Source organism: Amphiprion ocellaris, chromosome 18, assembly GCF_022539595.1.
Source record: "Amphiprion ocellaris isolate individual 3 ecotype Okinawa chromosome 18, ASM2253959v1, whole genome shotgun sequence".
Lineage (NCBI taxonomy): Eukaryota > Metazoa > Chordata > Actinopteri > Pomacentridae > Amphiprion > Amphiprion ocellaris.
In genome coordinates, this window is record NC_072783.1 from 9208745 (window position 1) to 9228585 (window position 19841).

At 41.3% G+C, this 19841-nt stretch overlaps 1 protein-coding gene across 1 annotated transcript in view; it reads left to right on the forward strand.

Annotated features, from left to right (window-relative positions):
- The window catches only part of rnf213b (ring finger protein 213b), a 56993-nt gene that overhangs the window by 13701 nt on the left and 23451 nt on the right, over positions 1-19841 (forward strand). Inside the window, exons 15-36 of the mRNA XM_023284733.3 lie at positions 202-367; positions 449-616; positions 734-883; positions 3309-3940; positions 4886-5045; positions 5120-5337; positions 6320-6463; positions 6558-6710; positions 6930-8172; positions 8469-8653; positions 8747-8899; positions 9418-13212; positions 13301-13437; positions 15146-15244; positions 15329-15441; positions 15523-15636; positions 16457-16515; positions 16599-16755; positions 16893-17028; positions 18277-18465; positions 19341-19474; positions 19559-19734. Of these exons, the coding sequence (XP_023140501.2) occupies positions 202-367; positions 449-616; positions 734-883; positions 3309-3940; positions 4886-5045; positions 5120-5337; positions 6320-6463; positions 6558-6710; positions 6930-8172; positions 8469-8653; positions 8747-8899; positions 9418-13212; positions 13301-13437; positions 15146-15244; positions 15329-15441; positions 15523-15636; positions 16457-16515; positions 16599-16755; positions 16893-17028; positions 18277-18465; positions 19341-19474; positions 19559-19734 (8481 nt within the window). The remainder of the gene's footprint in view (positions 1-201; positions 368-448; positions 617-733; positions 884-3308; positions 3941-4885; positions 5046-5119; positions 5338-6319; positions 6464-6557; positions 6711-6929; positions 8173-8468; positions 8654-8746; positions 8900-9417; positions 13213-13300; positions 13438-15145; positions 15245-15328; positions 15442-15522; positions 15637-16456; positions 16516-16598; positions 16756-16892; positions 17029-18276; positions 18466-19340; positions 19475-19558; positions 19735-19841) is intronic.

The window sequence follows — 19841 nt, forward strand, 5'->3', positions numbered from 1 at the left end:
TTAATTAAATTTTTACAAAGATTTCCTGTCAAAAATTACAGTTTTCTGGGGTGATGAATGTTTTATGGTGTACAAAGATGTTTGAAAGTCTGTGTAGTTACTGTGTTTAGAGTATAAAGCACTTTGTACCAAGCAAGTGAGGTAAAAATTGCGCATAATAAACAACTAAAGTGTATTTAAGTATGGTATTTCTGTTTTCAGAGAGGGCAGGAGGGGGACCTGATGCGAACTCTCAGCTCCAAAGTGAAAAATCTTCCATCTGTCGTCATGTCTGCCGTTGTGATCGAGTCAGCAGGACGGTTTAAAGACAACATCATGGTCCAGCTGCTCGATCCACAGTCCGCCATGAACCACCTGCTGTCTAACGGTAATAAATCATCCATTTAATCATATTATCTTTATTGATTTCTCGAGGATCTCTGACGTCTACGGTGTTGCTTTTACCCAGGTGATTGGAGGTCGATCCAGGTGGACGACACCGCCGGTCACATGGTCCACAGCTGTGTGGAGGCTGTTCACACTCTGGTGGCGTCGCTGCTTCAAGGAGACGTTGCCCTGGGACACCTGCAGACCTGCCTGAAACACAAAGAGCAGTTTAAGAAGCTTTACCAGCAGTGTACGAGCCCTCATTAGCCTCAGCAGCGCAAACGGCCTTCTGTGAATACTAAATTATGTGTCACCTTAACAGATAAAACTGTATTAATTAACAACGGCTGCATTCTGTCCCCAACAGACAAGAGAAACACCAAATCTGAGATGGTTCCTGTCACTGCAGAGGCTGTTCTGGCTCAGAGAGAAAAGGACTTGAGCTCTTTCAATCAGCGCAAACAGCAGATGGACACACTGATAAAGATGATAGCAAAGGTTACAGAAAGCATCACAGGTGAGTATAGCTACCCCAGATAAATATTTGGTTCTTTTAATCCTATGAACCTCAAAACCCGCTGGCAACTTTCATGTGTATTGCCTCTGAGTATCTCACCAAAATGTCACCTTTTATCAGCCAGAAACTGCAAAAAAACAAAAACAATTGCTAGATTTTTAACTTTTCTCGTGTGAAAATGAGACAAATTTTAGCTTAATATCATGATATTTCATCAGGATCACTGTATTCTACATGTTTTGTTGTATGTTTTACAGCCATGTGACAAAATTCATTGACTGTCTGAATTACAGAGAGGAGACAAGAATAATACTAATAACTTTACTTGTGTAGCACCTTTCACAGCACACAGTTACCAAGTGCTTTACATTAAAAACAAATAAGATAAAACAGTAAAAATTAAAAACAGTAAGAGTGCAGAATGGAAGAATGGAAATGAATTAAGGGAGACTGAGAGGAAAATCAAAAATGAGACATAAAATGACCAAAAGAAAACAAAACCCTCCAAAAGACACATTAAACGACCAAAACGAGACCCTGAACAACAGAAAATTAGTCTTTAAGAGGCATGAAACGACACAAGGGAGACAGAAAACAATAAAAACAAGACGCAAAATGTCCACAAAGGGACACAGTTATTGTCCTTTTGTTTGCCATGTTCACCATTTTGTGTCTTGTTTTGGTCAGTTTTGTTTTGTTTTCATCAATTTGTGACACACAGAGCAGAGCAATTTTGTCCAAATAACTTAAAATATTTCCAAAATGGCTCAAATTTGTCCAAAATTATAGACAAAAATCTCCAAGTTGGTTCCAAATTTGGCTAAAATGATCATGAGAGGAAAATAAAACACTGGATCAAAACAATGAATGCAGCATGGCTCAGAAACAGTGAACAGAGGAGCAAGTTGTTGAAGATACATTCAGCATGGTGAAACATCTTTCTACAGATAATGAACAGAGTAGAGACAAAAAGTCTGGAAACATGGAAATATTCATACTCGAAGTGACCCAAAATGTGTTTAAAATTACTCAAATTTGGTCCAAAGTGACTTAAACTTGTCTAAAAGAGTGAAAAAAAATGTTCAAGATGATGAAAACCTAGAAACTTGTCCAAAATAATTGAGAAAATTGTCTTCAAAACATGTCCAAAGTGACTTAAACCTTTCTGACTCACTGAAAAACACGTCCGAAATGACCCTAAATTCATCCAAATGTCATAAAGTTGTCTGAATGCCCAAAAAATGGTCCAGAAAATAACTAAAAATTTGTCCACAGTGGCTCAAAATTTGTACAAATTGACCGAAACTGAGAAACATATCCAACAATGACTGAGAAAATGATCGATATGATTTTCAAAAATGTCCAAAACTATGTCCAAAATTACTCAAAATTGTCCTAAATGGTTTTACCTACTGGATGAATAAAATAAATGCAGCATGGCTCAGAAACAGTGAACAGAGGAGCAAGTTGTTGGAGATACATTCAGCATGGTGAAACGTCTTTCTACAGATGATGAGCAGAGTAGAGAGAAGTCTGGAGAGACTTGTACTCAAATTGACTTAAAATGTGTCCAAAATGTTTGTCTGAAAATTGTCCAAAAATCATCCAAAAGTGTTCTAATCTTGTCTGAATGCCCAAAAACAGTTCAAAATAACTCAAAGTTTGTCCAAAATGGCTCAAAATTCGTGACTGAAACCTGGAAACATGTTCAAATTAATAAATAAGTAATTGTAAGTTCTAAAATGGTTTTAAAATTGATCAAAAATAGCTCAAATTTCTGAATAATAAGTGAAAATTATCCAAAATGACTCAAAATTTTGGCGAAAGTGACTGAAACCTGGAAACTTGTTCAAAATGATTGAGAAAAATTGTCTAAAACAGCTTCAGAAAAAGTCAAAAATGGCTCCAATTTCTCCAAAATAATTGAAAAACTGTCGAAACACCTTACATTTCTCTGAATGTCTGAAAAAATAATGTCCAAAATGATTCAAAATTCATCTAAAATTATCATGAGAGGAAAACCAAAGCTACTATATCAATAAAATAAAGACAGTGTGGCTCAGAAACAGTGAACAGAGGAGCAAGTTGTTGGAGATACATTCAGCATTGTGAAACATCTTTCTACAGATGATGAGCAGAGTAGAGAGGAAAACGCCAAGTTTAGGATCACTTAAATGTAAATATCTGTATTTTTTATCATTGGTAGCACCTGTAGATGTTCTTGTGCATGTTGATTTCAAATTTTGACAAACAATCGAAAAAAATTATTTTTTTTATCATTAAAGACATTTTTGAGTTCTCTTTACTTGTAATCATGGTTTTTCATAGAGGTGCAGGACTTTATGTTGCAGTGAAAATTAGCCGACAACCAGGAAAAATATGACAAAAGCACTTTTCTTCACTAACATGTTTCTTCTTGAACCAGTTCCTGAGATGTTCACTCTGGAGGAGCAACACGCTGCAGATCTCCACGCTGTGAGTCTGAACAAGCTGGTGTTTGTTCAGTCCTTTGATGCTGAGGGGAAGCTGAAGGTGACGGGTCCTCCACAGGTCCTCTGGTACAAAACCAGCATGAATGTGTTGAAAATGGCCAGCGAGATGCACACGCTGCATCACAGCAGCCTGATTCTGTCCTCCTGGGCCAAAGGAGCCGCATCTTTGGCATCGACAAGGCATCCCTCCCCAGCTCCTGTTCCGGTAACCCTCACACAGATCTATGAAAACATCTGGAAACCTCTGGTGGCCGAGTTCCTTCAGCTGGGCGTCGACATCGCGGATGCGAACGTCACTTTTGAGCGGCTCGATCAGGTTCTGTCAGAGTCCGGTGACCAGGGCGACGGGAAGCTGCTGAAGAATGAGCTGAAACTGATGTCGAAGACGCTTTCGGAGGCGGGAGGGTTCAAAGCTGAGGAGAACTGGGTGGAACTGAGGCTTGGTCAGATTCAGGAGTATCGACAGCTGCATGACGCAGCAGCTGCAGCCAGCGCTGTGCTGAAAATAGCTGAGAAAATGAAGCTTTCTGGAAACTTCACAGAAATTGACACTCTTAGCCAGCTGGTAATTATCTTAAAATCTGTCATTACATTTAACAAACTGATTAAAGTAGTGCTTCTTTTGCTATTTGTGGTCATTGCTAATATTGTGTGATACTTTCCCCTTTTGAGGTGTTTACATAAGAGCAGATGCACTACTGTTCAAAAGTTTGAGGTCACTTAGAAATGCCCTTATTTTTGAAAGAAAAGCAGTTTTTGTCAATGAAGATAACAATAAATGAATGATAAATCTAGTCTAGGCACTGTTCATGTGGTAAATGACTATTCTAGGTGAAAACAGCTGATTTTTAATGGAATATCTACATAGGGGTACAGAGGAACATTTCCAGCAACCATCACTCCTGTGTTCTAATGCTACATTGTGTTAGTTAATGGTGCTGAAAGGCTAATTGAGATTAGAAAACCCTTGTGCAGTTATGTTAGCACCATGAATAGAAGTGTGAGTTTTCTTGGAAAACATGGAAGTGTCTGGGTGACCCTAAACTTTTGAACAGTAGTGTAGGTCAACTTCAACTAATATAAAGCAACTTTAACTCATTTTACAGCAACCTTAAGTAATATGGAGCATCTTTAACTCATTTTGAGCAACTTTAAATTATATAGAGCAACTTTAATTTATGTACATACATATTCAACTTGTCAAAAGCTTGCAAACACCTACTAAATCAACGGTTTTCTTTATTTTTTACTGTCTCTTTTCCACAGTCAGAACTATGGAATAACACATGCCCTGTCCACAAGATTGCTTTCTTGACTGTAGCAAACTCGTCTTTTCTCTACTATATGCGCTTTTTTTGGCCTTTATTTGACAGTTAAACGTGCGGAAAGAGACATTATCAGCAGAAATAGAAATGTGGATATTGCATTTTGTCGTAAGCTGCTATGGATGTGCAATTTTTGCTCTTAAAAAATATATATTTCTTGAATTTTATGCTTTACTATTTATCAGGAAGAGGACTCATTTAAGCAAAGGACCCTGGGGTCTCTTAGCGTCGATGTATTTCGTGCCAGAAAACAACTCTCCACGGTCACCAAGCAGCACACCGCCTGTCTGGAAGAGTTCCTAAAGAGCCAAACTCTCGTGAGCTGGGTCAAAGAGAACCTCAAAAGTAAGTAATTGCTCTTTTTTTGCCATCAGTGATCCCGCAGTGTTGCAGAACTCGCTTTCTTACCCCATCCACAGGTATGAGCGATGTGAAGGTTTATGTGGACCTCGCTTCCATATCTGCTGGAGAGAACGACACGGAGATTGACCAGGTGGCCTGTTTCCATGACGCAGTGATGGGATACGCTCCTCTGCTGTACTCCCTGTCACCTAATGCTGGCTTTGAGGAGTTCATGAAGTGTGCTCAGCAGGTGTGGGATACCCAGAGTCGAGATGAGAAGCTGCCCGACAAACTGGTATTTGCATCTTCACTGTCTGATGTATAAAAAGTATTTACCTCCTTAGACTTTTCCCCTTTTATTACTTCTCAACATGAAATATTGGTCAATAATTAGTTTGGTGTTTTTGACAAGAATTCACAAAAAAAGGCTTCACTAAGACTTCACATCATGATGCTGCCACCACCGTGCTTCACATCACGATGCTGCCACCACCATGCTTCACATCATGATGCTGTCACCACCGTGCTTCACATCACGATGCTGCCACCACCGTGCTTCACATCATGATGCTGCCACCACCGTGCTTCACATCATGATGCTACCACCACCGTGCTTCACATCATGATGCTGCCACCACCGCGCTTTACATCACGATGCTGCCACCACCGCGCTTCACATCATGATGCTGCCACCACCATGCTTCACATCATGATGCTGCCACCACCATGCTTCACATCACGATGCTGTCACCGCTGTGTTTCACATCATGATGCGGCCACCACCGCGCTTTACATCACGATGCTGCCACCACCAAACTTCACATCATGATGCTGCCACCACCATACTTAATGGTGGGGATGGTGTGTTTGTAATGATGTGCAGAGTTCATTGTCCACTCAACATACCATCTGGTCTGATGGCAAAAAAAGCTCCCTTCTGGTCTTATCAGACCAAACAACCTTCTCCCAGCTGACAGTCGGAGTCTCCACATGTCTCTAGTCCAGATTTAATTTGAGCTTTTTGTCCCTCTCCCATAAAGATTTGATAGGCAGAGAACAGATAATAGTTGTTATATTTCAGCTGCTGACACTTTTTTTTGGTAAATACTTGTCAAAAAAGCCAAATTAAATTAAATTGACCACGATTGAATATTGAAAAGCAATAAAAGGAGAATACTTTCAATGACGGTGAATACTTTCAATAGACATTGTAGACATAAAGTCCTTGTTTCTGTAGCAGAGTGATCAGTGTGTTCGGTGCTGTGTTTGCTTTTCAGAGAGAGTCTACTCGATTACTAAACTGGCTGAAAGCACTGAAGGAGACTCACGGCTCTGTGGAGCAGTCCTCGCTCTCTTTAGCTTCTTCTATTAACACTGATGGAGTTTATCACGTAGGGTGGTCTGATGGAAACGTGGAGAGGGTAAGTGGTCTGTCTTCACTAAAGCAAAAGATGTAACTTGAATGATTTTAGATATTTATTAAGCTTTGTTTTTGTGATTTTTACTCGTTGGCAGAGATGTCTTCAAAACATGGTGCAGGTCACAGTGAGAGGGACCAGAGAAGAGAAAAGCTACAAGCTCGAAGATCTGTTGGAGCTACAAAACAAACTCATGCTCATGTCGTCCAAAGGGGAACACGGCAGAGAACAAGTCAACAGGTTCACAGAGGTTGGTGACATTTGTTAATGCTATGAACTCTAAGCTGTTTCTGTGTGTAAACTGTAGGTGAACAAAAGAAACATGGGTTGATGAGCCCAAAAATTAAAAGAACTAACCAGTGCAAGTTGGCAACATGACTAGTAAATGGTCTAAAACTAAGGTATGCTAGGTGAGCTGAATGCAGATTAACTGTATACATTGCTAAACTCATGTCCACATGTGCTGCAGGTCTTTGAGGGAGTTCAGAGACTGGGTACCATCCTTCTCCAGATGCAAACATCTGGCAACATGCTCTTCAGGGACTGGCACGCTGAGATCCAGTGCTGCCCTAAACGTCAGCCCTGCATCAGAGTCACCTTCGTGTCCCTGCAGGGCAAAGAGATGTCGTACTACGGTGAGGTGATGGAGCAGCTGCAACATCTCGCTCACTCCATGGACACCTGCCAGAGAGAATGGTGTTCCTTCATTGGTGAGATGCGATCCAGCTTCAGTCTGCTGAACCACTACACCTCAGAGCAGATGGTGTATTTGTGCCACTGGATACACAAAGTGTGTCAACGGCAGGCGTCGGTTCCCCAACAGCTCTGGCACTTATTGTTTCCCATAAAGCCTCAGTGCACGCTAACTGATGTCAGAGTCGCCTACGCTAATGCAGCAAATCACCATGAGCTGGAGGAGTCTGATGACGATGAACCTTCAATGGACTCGATGGCAGCTTCACCAGAATACACTGAAGAAGACATGGAAGAGGCTCGTGATCTGATGGAGTTTTCTTCTTCAGAGGAAGAAGATGGTGCCACCGACGGGGACAGTCTTGAGAACCTCTGGGGGCGATTCAAGAACAACATGACCCAGTACCTCAGCGACTCACTGGACATCTCGATTCTGGCCCAATTCCTCTCCTGCCTCTCTGAAATGAACCAGCAACACATGATCAGAAACCTCCCACCGGCTCTCCAGGAGGGGAAGCCCAATCTTGTGCTTTGCCCAAGTGCAGAGGTTTTTACCACCACTCTGTCTTTTTACATGGAGAGTCCGGAGCAGCCTCTGCCATCTGCTGACGAGGTTCTGGTCTGCAGAGAGGAGACCTCAGAAGAAGAGGTGGAGATCTTTCTGCGCCGAGCACTCGGCCAAAGCTCCAAACGAAGCTGGCAGAAGATATACTCCCTGGTCAGTCCGGGACTGCTTGGATACGACGTCAGTGTGGCTTTAGGCGAGCTCTTTGAGGCACTGGAGAAAAGTGCCACCCCACATTATCGTCTGGTGATAGTCAGTCCAGTTATCCATCAGCACCGATATGTACCCTCCTTCTTCAGCAACGACAAAGTCCAGGCTGGTGTGAGTCTAACAGCAGAGACCGCCAGGAAGTACCTACATCACCACTTCACACAAAACATGGAAAACCCTGTCGCACTGGTTTCTCCTGATCAGCTCTTGGTGTGGATGGTGTCATCTACTCGCCCTGCAGTTGGTAAGGATAGCTCTAACTAAATATTAAAAAATTATGTGATTTTCACTGCACCAAACAAGCTTGTTCCCTTTCATTTGGAAAATATGATTTGTAGGCTGAGGTATCAGTTTGTTGTGAAACATCATACTTTTATCAAAAAACGTGCAGCCCTTTCAATTTGGATATCGCACTTGCCTGTATTGCAATTTTAATAGCATTTCTATTAGTTGTTCAGCCTTAATGTATAGTTAGTTTGAGTTCTAATATTCTAATTAAGTCTTACAATCATTTCTCAGCCATGTTTTTTCCGTTTATAGGGAAATCCCTTTATGTGGATCGTTTGTTTGAGAAGTTCAAGCAGACGTCTCCCAGAGCGAAACACATCAGGATGAAACTGATTGAGCCATGTGTTGACATCGACTCCTTGATCAAGAATCTGTCAGAGAAACTGGCACCGTTGAGAGAGCAGGACCCGGTTCTCCTGCACATTGACACTGCTGGAGTAAGTATACAAGCATTTATAACTGCAGATAGCTCGTTCTGTTGTCACTTAAGTTGACAATCTGTCTTCTGTTTCACTTTTATCACCTGCCAGGTTCGTTCAGGTCTGGAGGAGCTCCTCTTCCACCTGTTGGTTCTGGGTTGTTTGAGTGACACTCATGGTGTGCTATGGAGAAGGAATATAGCTCACCTGATCACCGTGGAGATCCTGAAAACAAACACGCCCTCTCAAAACCAGCCAAAAGAGGTAGAAATGTCTTTTCAGTATGGATGTGAAGCAAGATTTTCTTTGGTTGACTTTAGCCCTCATAAAGTCATGACTTTCAATAAAATATTTTCACATAAAGAATGAACAAAATCTGCCATAGGTGCCAGTGTGATTTAGTGACAAGGAATTAGTGATTAAAAGCATATTTAAGTTGCAAACAGAGATACTGCTGAGTATGTGCACTTTTGCCCTTGTAGCATAGTTTCCTTGCAGACACAAAATATCTGGTCTGTGCACACTCTTACGAACTTGAAATGAACACCACATAGACCCTTACATATCGACCTTACAAGAATAAAAACATTCTAAGACAGTGTATTAAAATGACTATATATTCCATAAGCAATATCCATGTTCTCATATTAGATCCTATACATATCTAAATTCAGTGCCTTAAATTTCCATGTATTTTGAGAAACACTTTGTCATTGTCCCTGGTATTGGGAAGCTTTTGTCCCCATGCCTAATCTATTCATGTGTTGAATTTGGTCACACAGATAAGGCTCGGGCTTCTTGATATCCTGCCCACCATTCACTGTCGACCTCCGAGAGAGGTTATGCAGCTGTTGGCTACTCGAAGGGGCTCAACAAAAAAGACCTTTGATCCACTCATGGATGAGCAGGAGTTTTGCAGTGAGGGGATTCAAAGACCCTATCAATACTTACAGCTCCACAACAGGAATCAGAATCTGGATCATTTTAACTACCAAGAAAGGTCCAGAAGAGGGAATCCCAGTGATTGTCTCAGTCATTTCCTGTCATTCTGTGGAATGCAGGACCCATCTTGGGGTGAACTTAAGAACTTCTCCTGGTTCCTAAACGTGCAACTGAAAGACTGTGAGAACTCAGTTTTCTGTGATCCAGATTTTCTTGCTGACCAGTTGCCCGGTTTCAAGGGCTTCATTGTGAAGTTCATGATTCTGATGGCAAGAGATTTTGCCTCGCCGTCTCTGGACACATCTGATGAAAGTCCTATGCTACGTATTGACAACAGTGTGGAAGATGATCTTCTTGCCCGTCTGACAATTCGTAAGCACTGGGAAAACGAGTCTCATCCCTATATTTTCTTCAACGCAGATCATTTCTCGATGTCTTTCCTTGGCTTTAATGTGCAGAAATGTCCGAGGCAAAAGACACTCAATGCAGTTGATCCCCACAGCAAAAAGGTCCTGATACAGAACGTCATGTCGCAAGAGCTTTTTGAAGGTTTGCAACGGCAAAGCATTTCTCTCACTGAGGACTTTGATCAGTTGTCCCGGCCAGATAAAATCAAAAGGATTTCATGTGTTGTTGGTGCACAGAGTGGCATTATGGACAGGAGATTCGATCCAGACCCAACATACGAGCTCACTGCTGACAATGTGATGAAGATGTTGGCCATACACATGAGATTCCGATGTGGAATTCCAGTTGTCATCATGGGAGAGACTGGCTGTGGAAAAACCAGACTGGTCCGTTTCCTCTGTACTCTGCAGAGGGAGGGAAGACCAGTGGAGAACATGGTGCTTGTGAAAGTACATGGTGGAACTACAGCAGAAATGATCTACAGAAAGGTGAGGGAGGCCGAGGCACTTGCTCACAAGAACCGAAAAATGCACAACCTGGACACCATTTTGTTCTTTGACGAAGCAAACACCACAGAGGCCATTTTTGCCATCAAGGAAATCCTGTGTGACCAAACAGTGAGAGGAGAACCTCTGAAGGTGCATAGTGGCTTGAAAATAATAGCTGCCTGCAATCCTTACAGGAAGCACTCCCCTGAAATGGTGGAACGCCTGGAACGTGCAGGACTGGGATACAGAGTGAAGGCAGATGAAACAGAAGACCGCCTTGGCAAAGTCCCTCTGAGGCAGCTAGTGTACAGAGTTCACCCTCTGCCTCCGAGCATGGCGTCTTTGGTCTGGGATTTTGGTCAACTCAGTGACTCCACTGAGCTTTCCTACATCAAACAGATTGTCCAGAAGAAAGTTGCTGACCATCGTTTGCCAGTAGCTTGCAAGAACATCGTTTCAAATGTGCTGGCTGCCTCCCAGAAATACATGAGAAGCCGGAAAAATGAGTGCAGCTTTGTGAGTCTCAGAGATGTGGAGAGGTCAATGAAAGTGCTTGTTTGGTTTTACCAGCATAGCGAGGTCCTGTTCAACAACTACACTCACCTCAGTGAGGATGATAAAACTCTCAAGTGCCTGATTCTTGCTGTTGGAGTCTGTTACTACCCGTCTCTGGTGGAAAAAGAGGAGTACCTGGCTGAAATTTGTAGGCACTTTCCCAACCCTCTCCGCTCCCCAGCTGCATTGCAACAAGAGATTTCATCCTGTCAAGACTTCTTCCTTCAGAACATACAAACAAGGGAGACAATAGCCAAAAATGTTGCACTCAAAGAGAATGTCTTCCTCATGGTGGTCTGCATAGAGCTCAGGATCCCACTCTTTCTAGTTGGGAAGCCAGGCAGCTCCAAGTCGCTCGCTAAAACGGTGGTTGCTGATGCAATGCAGGGCCAGAACTCCCACTGTGAACTATTCAAGAAACTCAAGCAAGTTCATATGGTCTCCTTCCAGTGCAGCCCTCACTCCAGTCCAGAGGGTATCATCGGGACATTCAGGAACTGTGCCCGATTTCAGAAGGACAAAAACATGGACGAGTATGTGTCAGTCGTGGTGCTTGATGAAATCGGACTGGCAGAAGATTCTCCTCAGATGCCACTGAAGACCCTTCATCCTCTCTTGGAGGATGGTTGCATCGACACAGACAGGCCAGATCCACACATGAAGGTTGGCTTTGTTGGCATCTCCAACTGGGCTCTTGACCCAGCAAAGATGAACCGAGGAATATTTGTGTCCAGATGGGATCCAAGTGAGGACGAACTCGTGGAGACTGCCAAGGGAATTTGTTCGTCTTCCAACCAAATCCTCCTGAAAATCAAACACCTCTTCCCATCTTTGGCAGGGGCCTTCTTGGACATCTGCAATGAGACCTCAAAGAACCAGTTCTTTGGTCTGAGGGATTATTACAGCCTTGTCAAAATGCTGTTTGCTGCAGTGAAATCCACACAACAAGAGCCAGATGGTGACCAGGTGGTCGAGGCCATCTTACGTAACTTCAGTGGACAGCCAGAGGGTTTTGACCCTGTCATATTTTTCCAGGAGGTTCTCCAAGACCTTACAGAAGTTCCTCGACCAAGCACCTTGCAAATGGTGAAAAAGAACCTCGATCGTGGAACCGATGAGGAGAGCCGTTACCTGCTTTTATTGACCACTAACAATGCAGCTCTGCACATCCTTCAGCAACAGGTCTTTGCCAAAGGAGACTATCCACCACCTGAAATTATCTTTGGCTCAGGATTCCCAAAAGACCAGGAATATGCCCAAATCTGCCGCAATGTCAACCGCGTGAAGACATGCATGGAGACTGGACGCACCGTCATCCTTCTCAACATGCAGAATCTTTACGAAAGCCTGTATGATGCCCTGAACCAGTACTATGTTTACCTCAGTAAGCAGCAGTATGTGGATCTCGGTCTTGGTTCCCACAGAGTTAAATGCCGTGTTCATACGAACTTTAGACTGGTGGTAGTGGAGGACCAGAAGAAGGTCTATGAGCACTTCCCCGTGCCCCTCATCAACAGACTGGAAAAACACAGGGTGGACAGGAGCACCGATCTGGAAACATGGCAACACAGGGTTCTTCACAAACTGAAGGAGTGGGTGAAGGAATTCTTAGGCGAGGCCACAAAGGATTTCAAGCTGTCCGACATTTTTGTTGGCTTCCATGGCGATGCCTGTGCCAGTGCTCTGTTGCAGGCTCTAGAAAGGAGAGCACAAAAAGCTGTAGACGTAAGACAGCAACAACAGGATGAACCAAACAAAGCACCTGAGGGCGACAGACAAAAAGAGGTGATGGAGATAGAGGACGATCCGCTGAGTGATGCGATGGCCATAGAGACTGCTGAAGAAGACCAAGAAATGACAGTAGTGGAAAAAAATGAGGATGAATCCACTGAGGAACGTGATGTCGACAAAGTGATGTCAGAAATTGAGGAGATGATGGAGACAGAAAATAATGTTGGGTCTGTGAGAGAAAATGAGGAAGACGAAGTCTTTGATTTAGCCAAATGCCTCTTGCTGAACTGTGCCACCCCTGACGCTGTAGTGAGACTCAAATACTCAGATTTAGCAAACCAGGAGAAGGAAAAACTCCAGAGATTGTACTTCCAGCAACAGCATCACCACTCACTGCGAGACTTTCTGGAAGATGGCCTCACCACGCACCAGGAGTCCAGCAGGTTCCTGGAGGTAAGGCACAGAGCTCTAGATTTTATCACAACCCTACACAGTCTTTACAAATTGTTGACCGCACTGTTGGCTTTGTGGTTTTGTGTAGATCACGACTTTCTCCAGCTTGTTGACCAGATCAGATGTGAGAGTTGTAGCTCACGCTCTGGAACTTCATACAGACAGAATCCTTCTGCTGTCGCTCCACCAGTTTGACACTGAAGTCTCCTTCTGCAACAAAATACGGTACAAAATATTCAGCGAGAGCAGCATGGCTGATGTTACTTTCTCTTTAGACCATCAAATTCATTTTTCATTCATGTGTATGTCATTTATTTTTTTCCAGTTAAGTATTGAGCTTCACAAAATAACAGCAATCTGGTGTCAAAATGTCAAAAATGACAGAAAAGCACCGTGCTGTGCTATGAAATGCAGTGGCGGAAGAAGCATTCAGATCTTTTACTAAAGTAAAATACTCGATTATAAGTGAGTCCTGCAAGGAAAATCCAACTTAAGTAAGATTACGCAACAGCAAAATGTAGTTAAAATATTTCAGTAGAAGTTCTGGTTTTGTCCTTCTGACTGATATATTTTCACTCCGCCAAGGAACGCGGCGAAGTTATGTGACGATCAGCGTACGTTTGTCTGTCTGTCTGTCTGTTTGTTAGTAACATTACTCAAAAATATACTAACAGCATGGAAATGATATAAGGAACAACTGATTAACTTGTGGGGGTGTTTCTGAGTCACATCGATTTCTGCCGCCCGCTACATACTTAGGTCACGCGATTTGGTATCTGTACATAATGTACACATGCATAACACATGCCTGTGCTCGGTGCAAGGTCATTTTTTATTAAAGATTTCAGCTGTCAGAAATGATATGACTGAGCAGTCTTGGCGGAGTACTGTGCTCTTTGAGTGCTTTTCTTGTTAGTTATGTGACAATCAACGTTGGTTTGTCTGTCTCTTAGCAACATTACTCAAAAACAGATTAATGGATTTTGATGAAATTTTCTTGGAAGGTCAGAAATAACACAAGGACCAAGTGATTAGATTTTGGCAGTGATGCGGTGTATAGTCTGGATCCATGGATTTGTTAAAGATTTCTGTGGCATTGCGAGACAGCGTCACTGTAACTATGACAACAAGTGAACACTACGTCAGCTGCCTGCTGACGATCACAGGATTGTGATCCTACTTCAAATCCACCACTGCAGACTTACTGGGACTTATCCGTTGGAAATGATACAAGGAACAATTGATTCAATTGTAGGGGTGTTTCTGTGTCCCATCAACTCTCGCCGCCCGCTACATATTTAGATCACTTATAGTCTGGATCCACAAATTTTTTTTAAGATTTCAGCTGTCGGAAATGATACAAGGAATGAGCAGCCTTGGCGTAGTACTGTGTTTTTTGAGTGCTTTTCGATGTGCCATCATTAGACTAATAATAGGGAAGCACAGCTGCTGCAGGTGGCGCTACTTTACATTAGATAAATCTGAGGGCTCGTCACGAGATTAACGGGAGAGGGAAAGAAGAAAAATCTTAATTTTTTTTAGTTGGGATATCAAATCATTGAAATATTTGCTCAAATCTGAGAACTTTAGAGGGAAAAGTCACTCTTTGGTGAGCTGTTCACCTTTAAAATCTGACTCTGACTAAAAACTGCTATTTGGAAGAAGCCACAAAGTTTGGATACTGTTGATTTAGTCTGTAACTGTGTTGTGTTTTCAAAGCTTGTTCTACTATCCATTGTGTTAAATGTACATCTTTAAAAAGCTATTAGATATATGTTTTGAGTAGAAAATACACTGTTACCCTTGGAAATGTAGTAGAGTGACAATGTAAAGTAGTAAAAATGGCAATACTTAAGTAAAGTAGAAGTAGAAGTACTTGTATGTTGGTATGTAATAATAATTTGAGCTTATTTCACTCGTCCATCTGTATCAGGGGCTTCCTTCAGAATGCCGGTCCGTCTCTTCACATCATGTTAATCCAGATGGACCTCGAGGAATCCCACTGCAGTGACGAGCTCATCGCATCAGCAAAGTAAAGCTCACTGTCAGCCTCCTGAACATGTGATTTTATGCTCAGTGGAATTCCAGATGTGTTTATGAATCTCTCTGCCAACAGATACTGTACCATGAATTACTTGACGTCTCTGGAGGATCAGACCTGCTGGGTGATCTTCATTGTGAAGGTTTCCAGGATCCCAAGTCAGTCCCAGTACATCGGTTTCCAAGGAGGTGAGGACCAAGAGGAATCAATACTGTGATGCAGCTATTTGTTTACTGCAGTAAAGCCATATTTTGTCTTTTCCATCAAAGGCGTCTGGCGCTCAGTGCATATCGATGACCTGAGGGATTCAGAGGACATGAGCCTGAACCTGTTGGTTTTCTGTGGAACTCTGATCAGCAACCTGCTCAAACCTGCACCACCAGGTAGAAACTGTACAGCTTTACGGCATTAGGAGAAGAATTATATCACAGATGCAGGGTTTTCCTGACTTACAATGGGACTATGCATGAAAGTTAAAGACTCTGTGTGACCTCATTTCATAGAAATCGATTCATTTTTCTGTTATGTCTGACAGTTTATTGAACAAAAATGTCTGTTTTGCTTGCGGAAATGAAACCTTAATTGACATAACTGGTGTGGCACCAACTTAAACCTGTTTTGGTCGTGCAATAACCTCCTCTGTGAAAACTCTTTCAGTTTTTAATTGTTGATCATAGCAGTCAGTCATGGGTTCACAGTTGCGCTGAAAAGTGTAGATTTTTTTTAAACAGTTTATTGGTAAATTTTTAAAATGAGATATATAGGATAAAATGATGTTTATGAAATATCACAATTTCAAGCTCAGATTTGATTAATTTTCTGTTTATGTCTCCCATGATGTGTGATGGGCCAATTCTTTCTGTTTTTTAACATTTCTGTCTGATGAATAGTGTGATTTCATTTTTTGTTCTATAAAGATAACATGTTTTTGAGTTTTGGGGTTCACAGGATTTTTCAAACAGTACAAACAGCAAAAATGTGTAAATGTGCTTTTTAATGAGCTTTATCATTGTAAGAAAAATACAGATTTCTATAGTATTTTAACATTTATGTTGTAATGTTGACATGGTAGGATGTAATTTAAAAAAGATTTAGGTCTCAACTCAGTTTTAATCAAGTATTTAGCTGTGTTTTGGCTCGGTAGGGCATTCCTGGCTGCAGTGTTTTTACCATAAAATAAACATTATTCTTGATCTTCAACAGAAAACCACAAAGACAGTGGAACAATGACAACAAGAAGAGACTCTGAAGAAGACAGAAACGTGAGTTGTTGTGTTGCATCTGTGCATTTGTGTTAATTAGAAACAAAAAACAAAGGAACAAATTTTTAATTCTCTACATGCAGGTGGACAAAGCCCACCTTCATAGTTTGTCTTTAGTGAGATCCTGCATCCAGAAAGCTGTGGGTTTGCTGAGGGACCCAGATGACGTGACATCGAGAAGCATACAGCGGATGCAAATCCTTCTGAATCTACTGGGAAATGGCCCAAAACACACAGCAGGTGAATATATATAGTGCAGATTTTAGCTTGAAAATTACTACAGTACAGAATGAGACCTGAGAGGGTTTGTCGTTTAACGTATCTTATTATCTCCTGTGTTGTATCTTCACTTGTTTCTAATACGATCTCTATTACAGCTCGCTTTCAGAGGGTGTTGTTGAGTAGACTTGCTGAGGCTTTGGCTCAGAGAGAAGAAAAGATGGGAGCTCCTAAAGAATGGGTGAACATAGAAGCCAAGAAACGCCAGGCCCTGCAGGAGGGAGGCACTCTCAGGTAAAATCTGCTTCTAACATGATCATAAACTTTAAAAAAATCATTGTGATATAATTAAATATATTAAAAGTAATTGTTCTGACCATGCAGCATTAATCTTTTCTTACAGTTTTTAAAATATACAGTCAGAGAGATGTGTTTGTGTATTAGCTAGCTGGAAAAACATCTGCAAAATCGCTCCGTTTTTAAACATGTTCTGATGAACTACTTCCCTTATATGAAGTAAAAAATATGTCCTATGATTGTCTGTTGCCGTTTTGCAGATCAGGATCCAGGTATAATTTAACTAATCCTAATTATTTTCTATTGTTTAAATTAGAGCTGATTAATTTAGAAAATTGCCTACTAATTGATTATTAGTTTCAATCAGTCAAAATATCAAACCTTTCCTTGTTTCAGCTTCACAACTGTGCAGATTAAGTGCTTTTGTTTGTCATATACCTCTGGAAACTAAAAGGTTTTAGACTTGTGTGGGCAAAACTAGACTTCTAAGGATGATGAAGTAATGTTTGTTATTTTTGTATTTTTTGTATATACAGCACAAGTTATCAAGAAATTACCTTATAATATCAATAATTATTAGTTTTCTCAAGGTGTAATCATTTTTAACTAATAGACTTCCACATTAAACTTCTCAAGTTTGTTATTTACAATAAGACAATGATTTTTTTGTGTAACTAGTTTTCAGAAATGTTATTATTAAACATATCAATGAGGTATTATGTATATTTAAAATGCCATAATTTGCATAAATTTTTAAAATTTTCACTCCATGAATACAAAAATACTGCCAACAACCATTAAAAACTTTTTTAGAGTGTTTTTAGGAATATAATGTTCTCTAAATCAAGCTGTGAATGATATAGGAACTAACCCCTCTGTAAAAACAGTCAAATTATAACCAGAAAAAAGTTTGGAGTATGTAAGTGCTGCTAAATAGAGATTTCTGACTTAAGAATAGGAGAAAAATGCCTTTAAAGATAAGTACTATAATCGAAATCTGAGAAGCACATAGACGAAATGTAGTCAAATAATTTTCTAAATGGATGTTGAATGTTTCCTTACCATTATTCTAAAAGAGGATGTGTTTTAGAAGCAAAATATCCCAAAATGGCAAAATTGGAGCACATAAAAAAACAATGTTTTTGCTTGCTTTGACTCACCTTAGGAGAGTCTTTGGTTAGAAGATGAAACATCAGCTGTATATTTATATAAAATCAACTTAATTGTGTTGTTTTTATTTGTTAGACACACCCTGTGGCGCTGTCTTCAGTCCACTGTGACGCCGATCTTGGCCAACATGTTGGAGTTTATGGACCGATACGGGAACCTGGACCTGCTGTCTGATGACCGGCTCAGTCAGGGGCTCATACAGCTCTGGTTGGACATCCTGGAAGATTCACAGACTTTACACCGAACACCGTTCCAAAACCCAAGGTACTGCGGATTACATTTTCTGTATACACACCAACAGGTCAAAACACTGTGACCACCCACCTATTATCCTGTCGGGCCTTCAAGTGGTATCAAACAAGCGCTAACCCACTGAGATCTTCAGACATCTAAACATATCCGGTTATATCAAGCAGCAGATCCTTTGAGTTCTGTATTTTTGTGAGTTTGATTTGCCACAGATCAGACAATATGGTTTCTGGTTTGTTCTTCACTCCCAACAAGCCTTGAAGTTTAGAGACGCTCTGACCAAGTCGTCTAATTCACTTTGTTCGAGTTCTCTCACAAAAAATCTAAAGCCACTGAATAACTAAATGAGAATATTAAGAAAATGAAATGACCAAGATAGCCAATAAAATATGTTAAACCAGACTCAGTAAAACAAGAATAAAATGTTCTTTTAAAGTGGTGGCAACAATAAAACATTTAAGTCCTAAAGGAGCCGAATTTATCCAGTACTAGGCCAATGTTGGTTTTATTTGGTGGGTTTTAATTTGGTCAGTGGGTCGGTTGTTTGGTTGGTTGGCTGGCTGGTTGTTTGGTGGGTTGGTCGGTTTGTTGGCTGTTTGGTCGGTCGGTCGGTCGGTCCGTTGGTTGTTTGGTGGGTTGGTCGGTTGGTTGATTGGTTGTTTGGCTGGTTGTTTGGTGGGTTGGTCGGTTTGTTGGTTGGTTGTTTGGCTGGTTGTTTGGTTGGCTCGTTGGTCAGTTATCTTCTAATATATCCCAGGAGTTGACATGTGCGCTGTTGTTACCAGATAATCAAAATTATTAATTTTTTCTGTGAGTGGTCTGAACTGTTTTGGTTCAGTGAATTTCACCAACAAAAAGCTGAATCTCTCCATGATTATTCTGTTTTCTAGTGATCCAGACCAGGAGGTTCTTGTGCAGCACTACTTCATGTTGGACGGTGAAGAACAGTCCTGCTCGGCTCCCTTCAGCTGGCTCATCAGAATCCACCTGGAGAGTCTGTGGGAAGAGTCTGAATTCATGCCAAGTTAGTAAATAAATATTTAATCTCACAAACACATCATTCATGGTGGTAAATACAGCACATTAATGCTGACTTTATATTCTTCAGTTACAAAAGCCGGTGGCACCGAGAGGATTCTGCAGTTTGTGAGCACCTTCAACAACAGCCGGCTGGGCAGTCACTTCCAGAAACTCTCTGAGGGGCAGCAATCGGAGTATGGACACTTCTATCTGCAGGACTTTGTGCTGCTTTCTCTGAAGATCAAATCAAAGGATGAGCTCAAGGTATAGACATTATTTTTTCTGTTTAAGTGCAACTAAAATGTGTAATTTTTACAAGTTGTCTGTTAGAAATCTGTATAAACAAGATCTCAAGGTCTTGGAACTGAAAA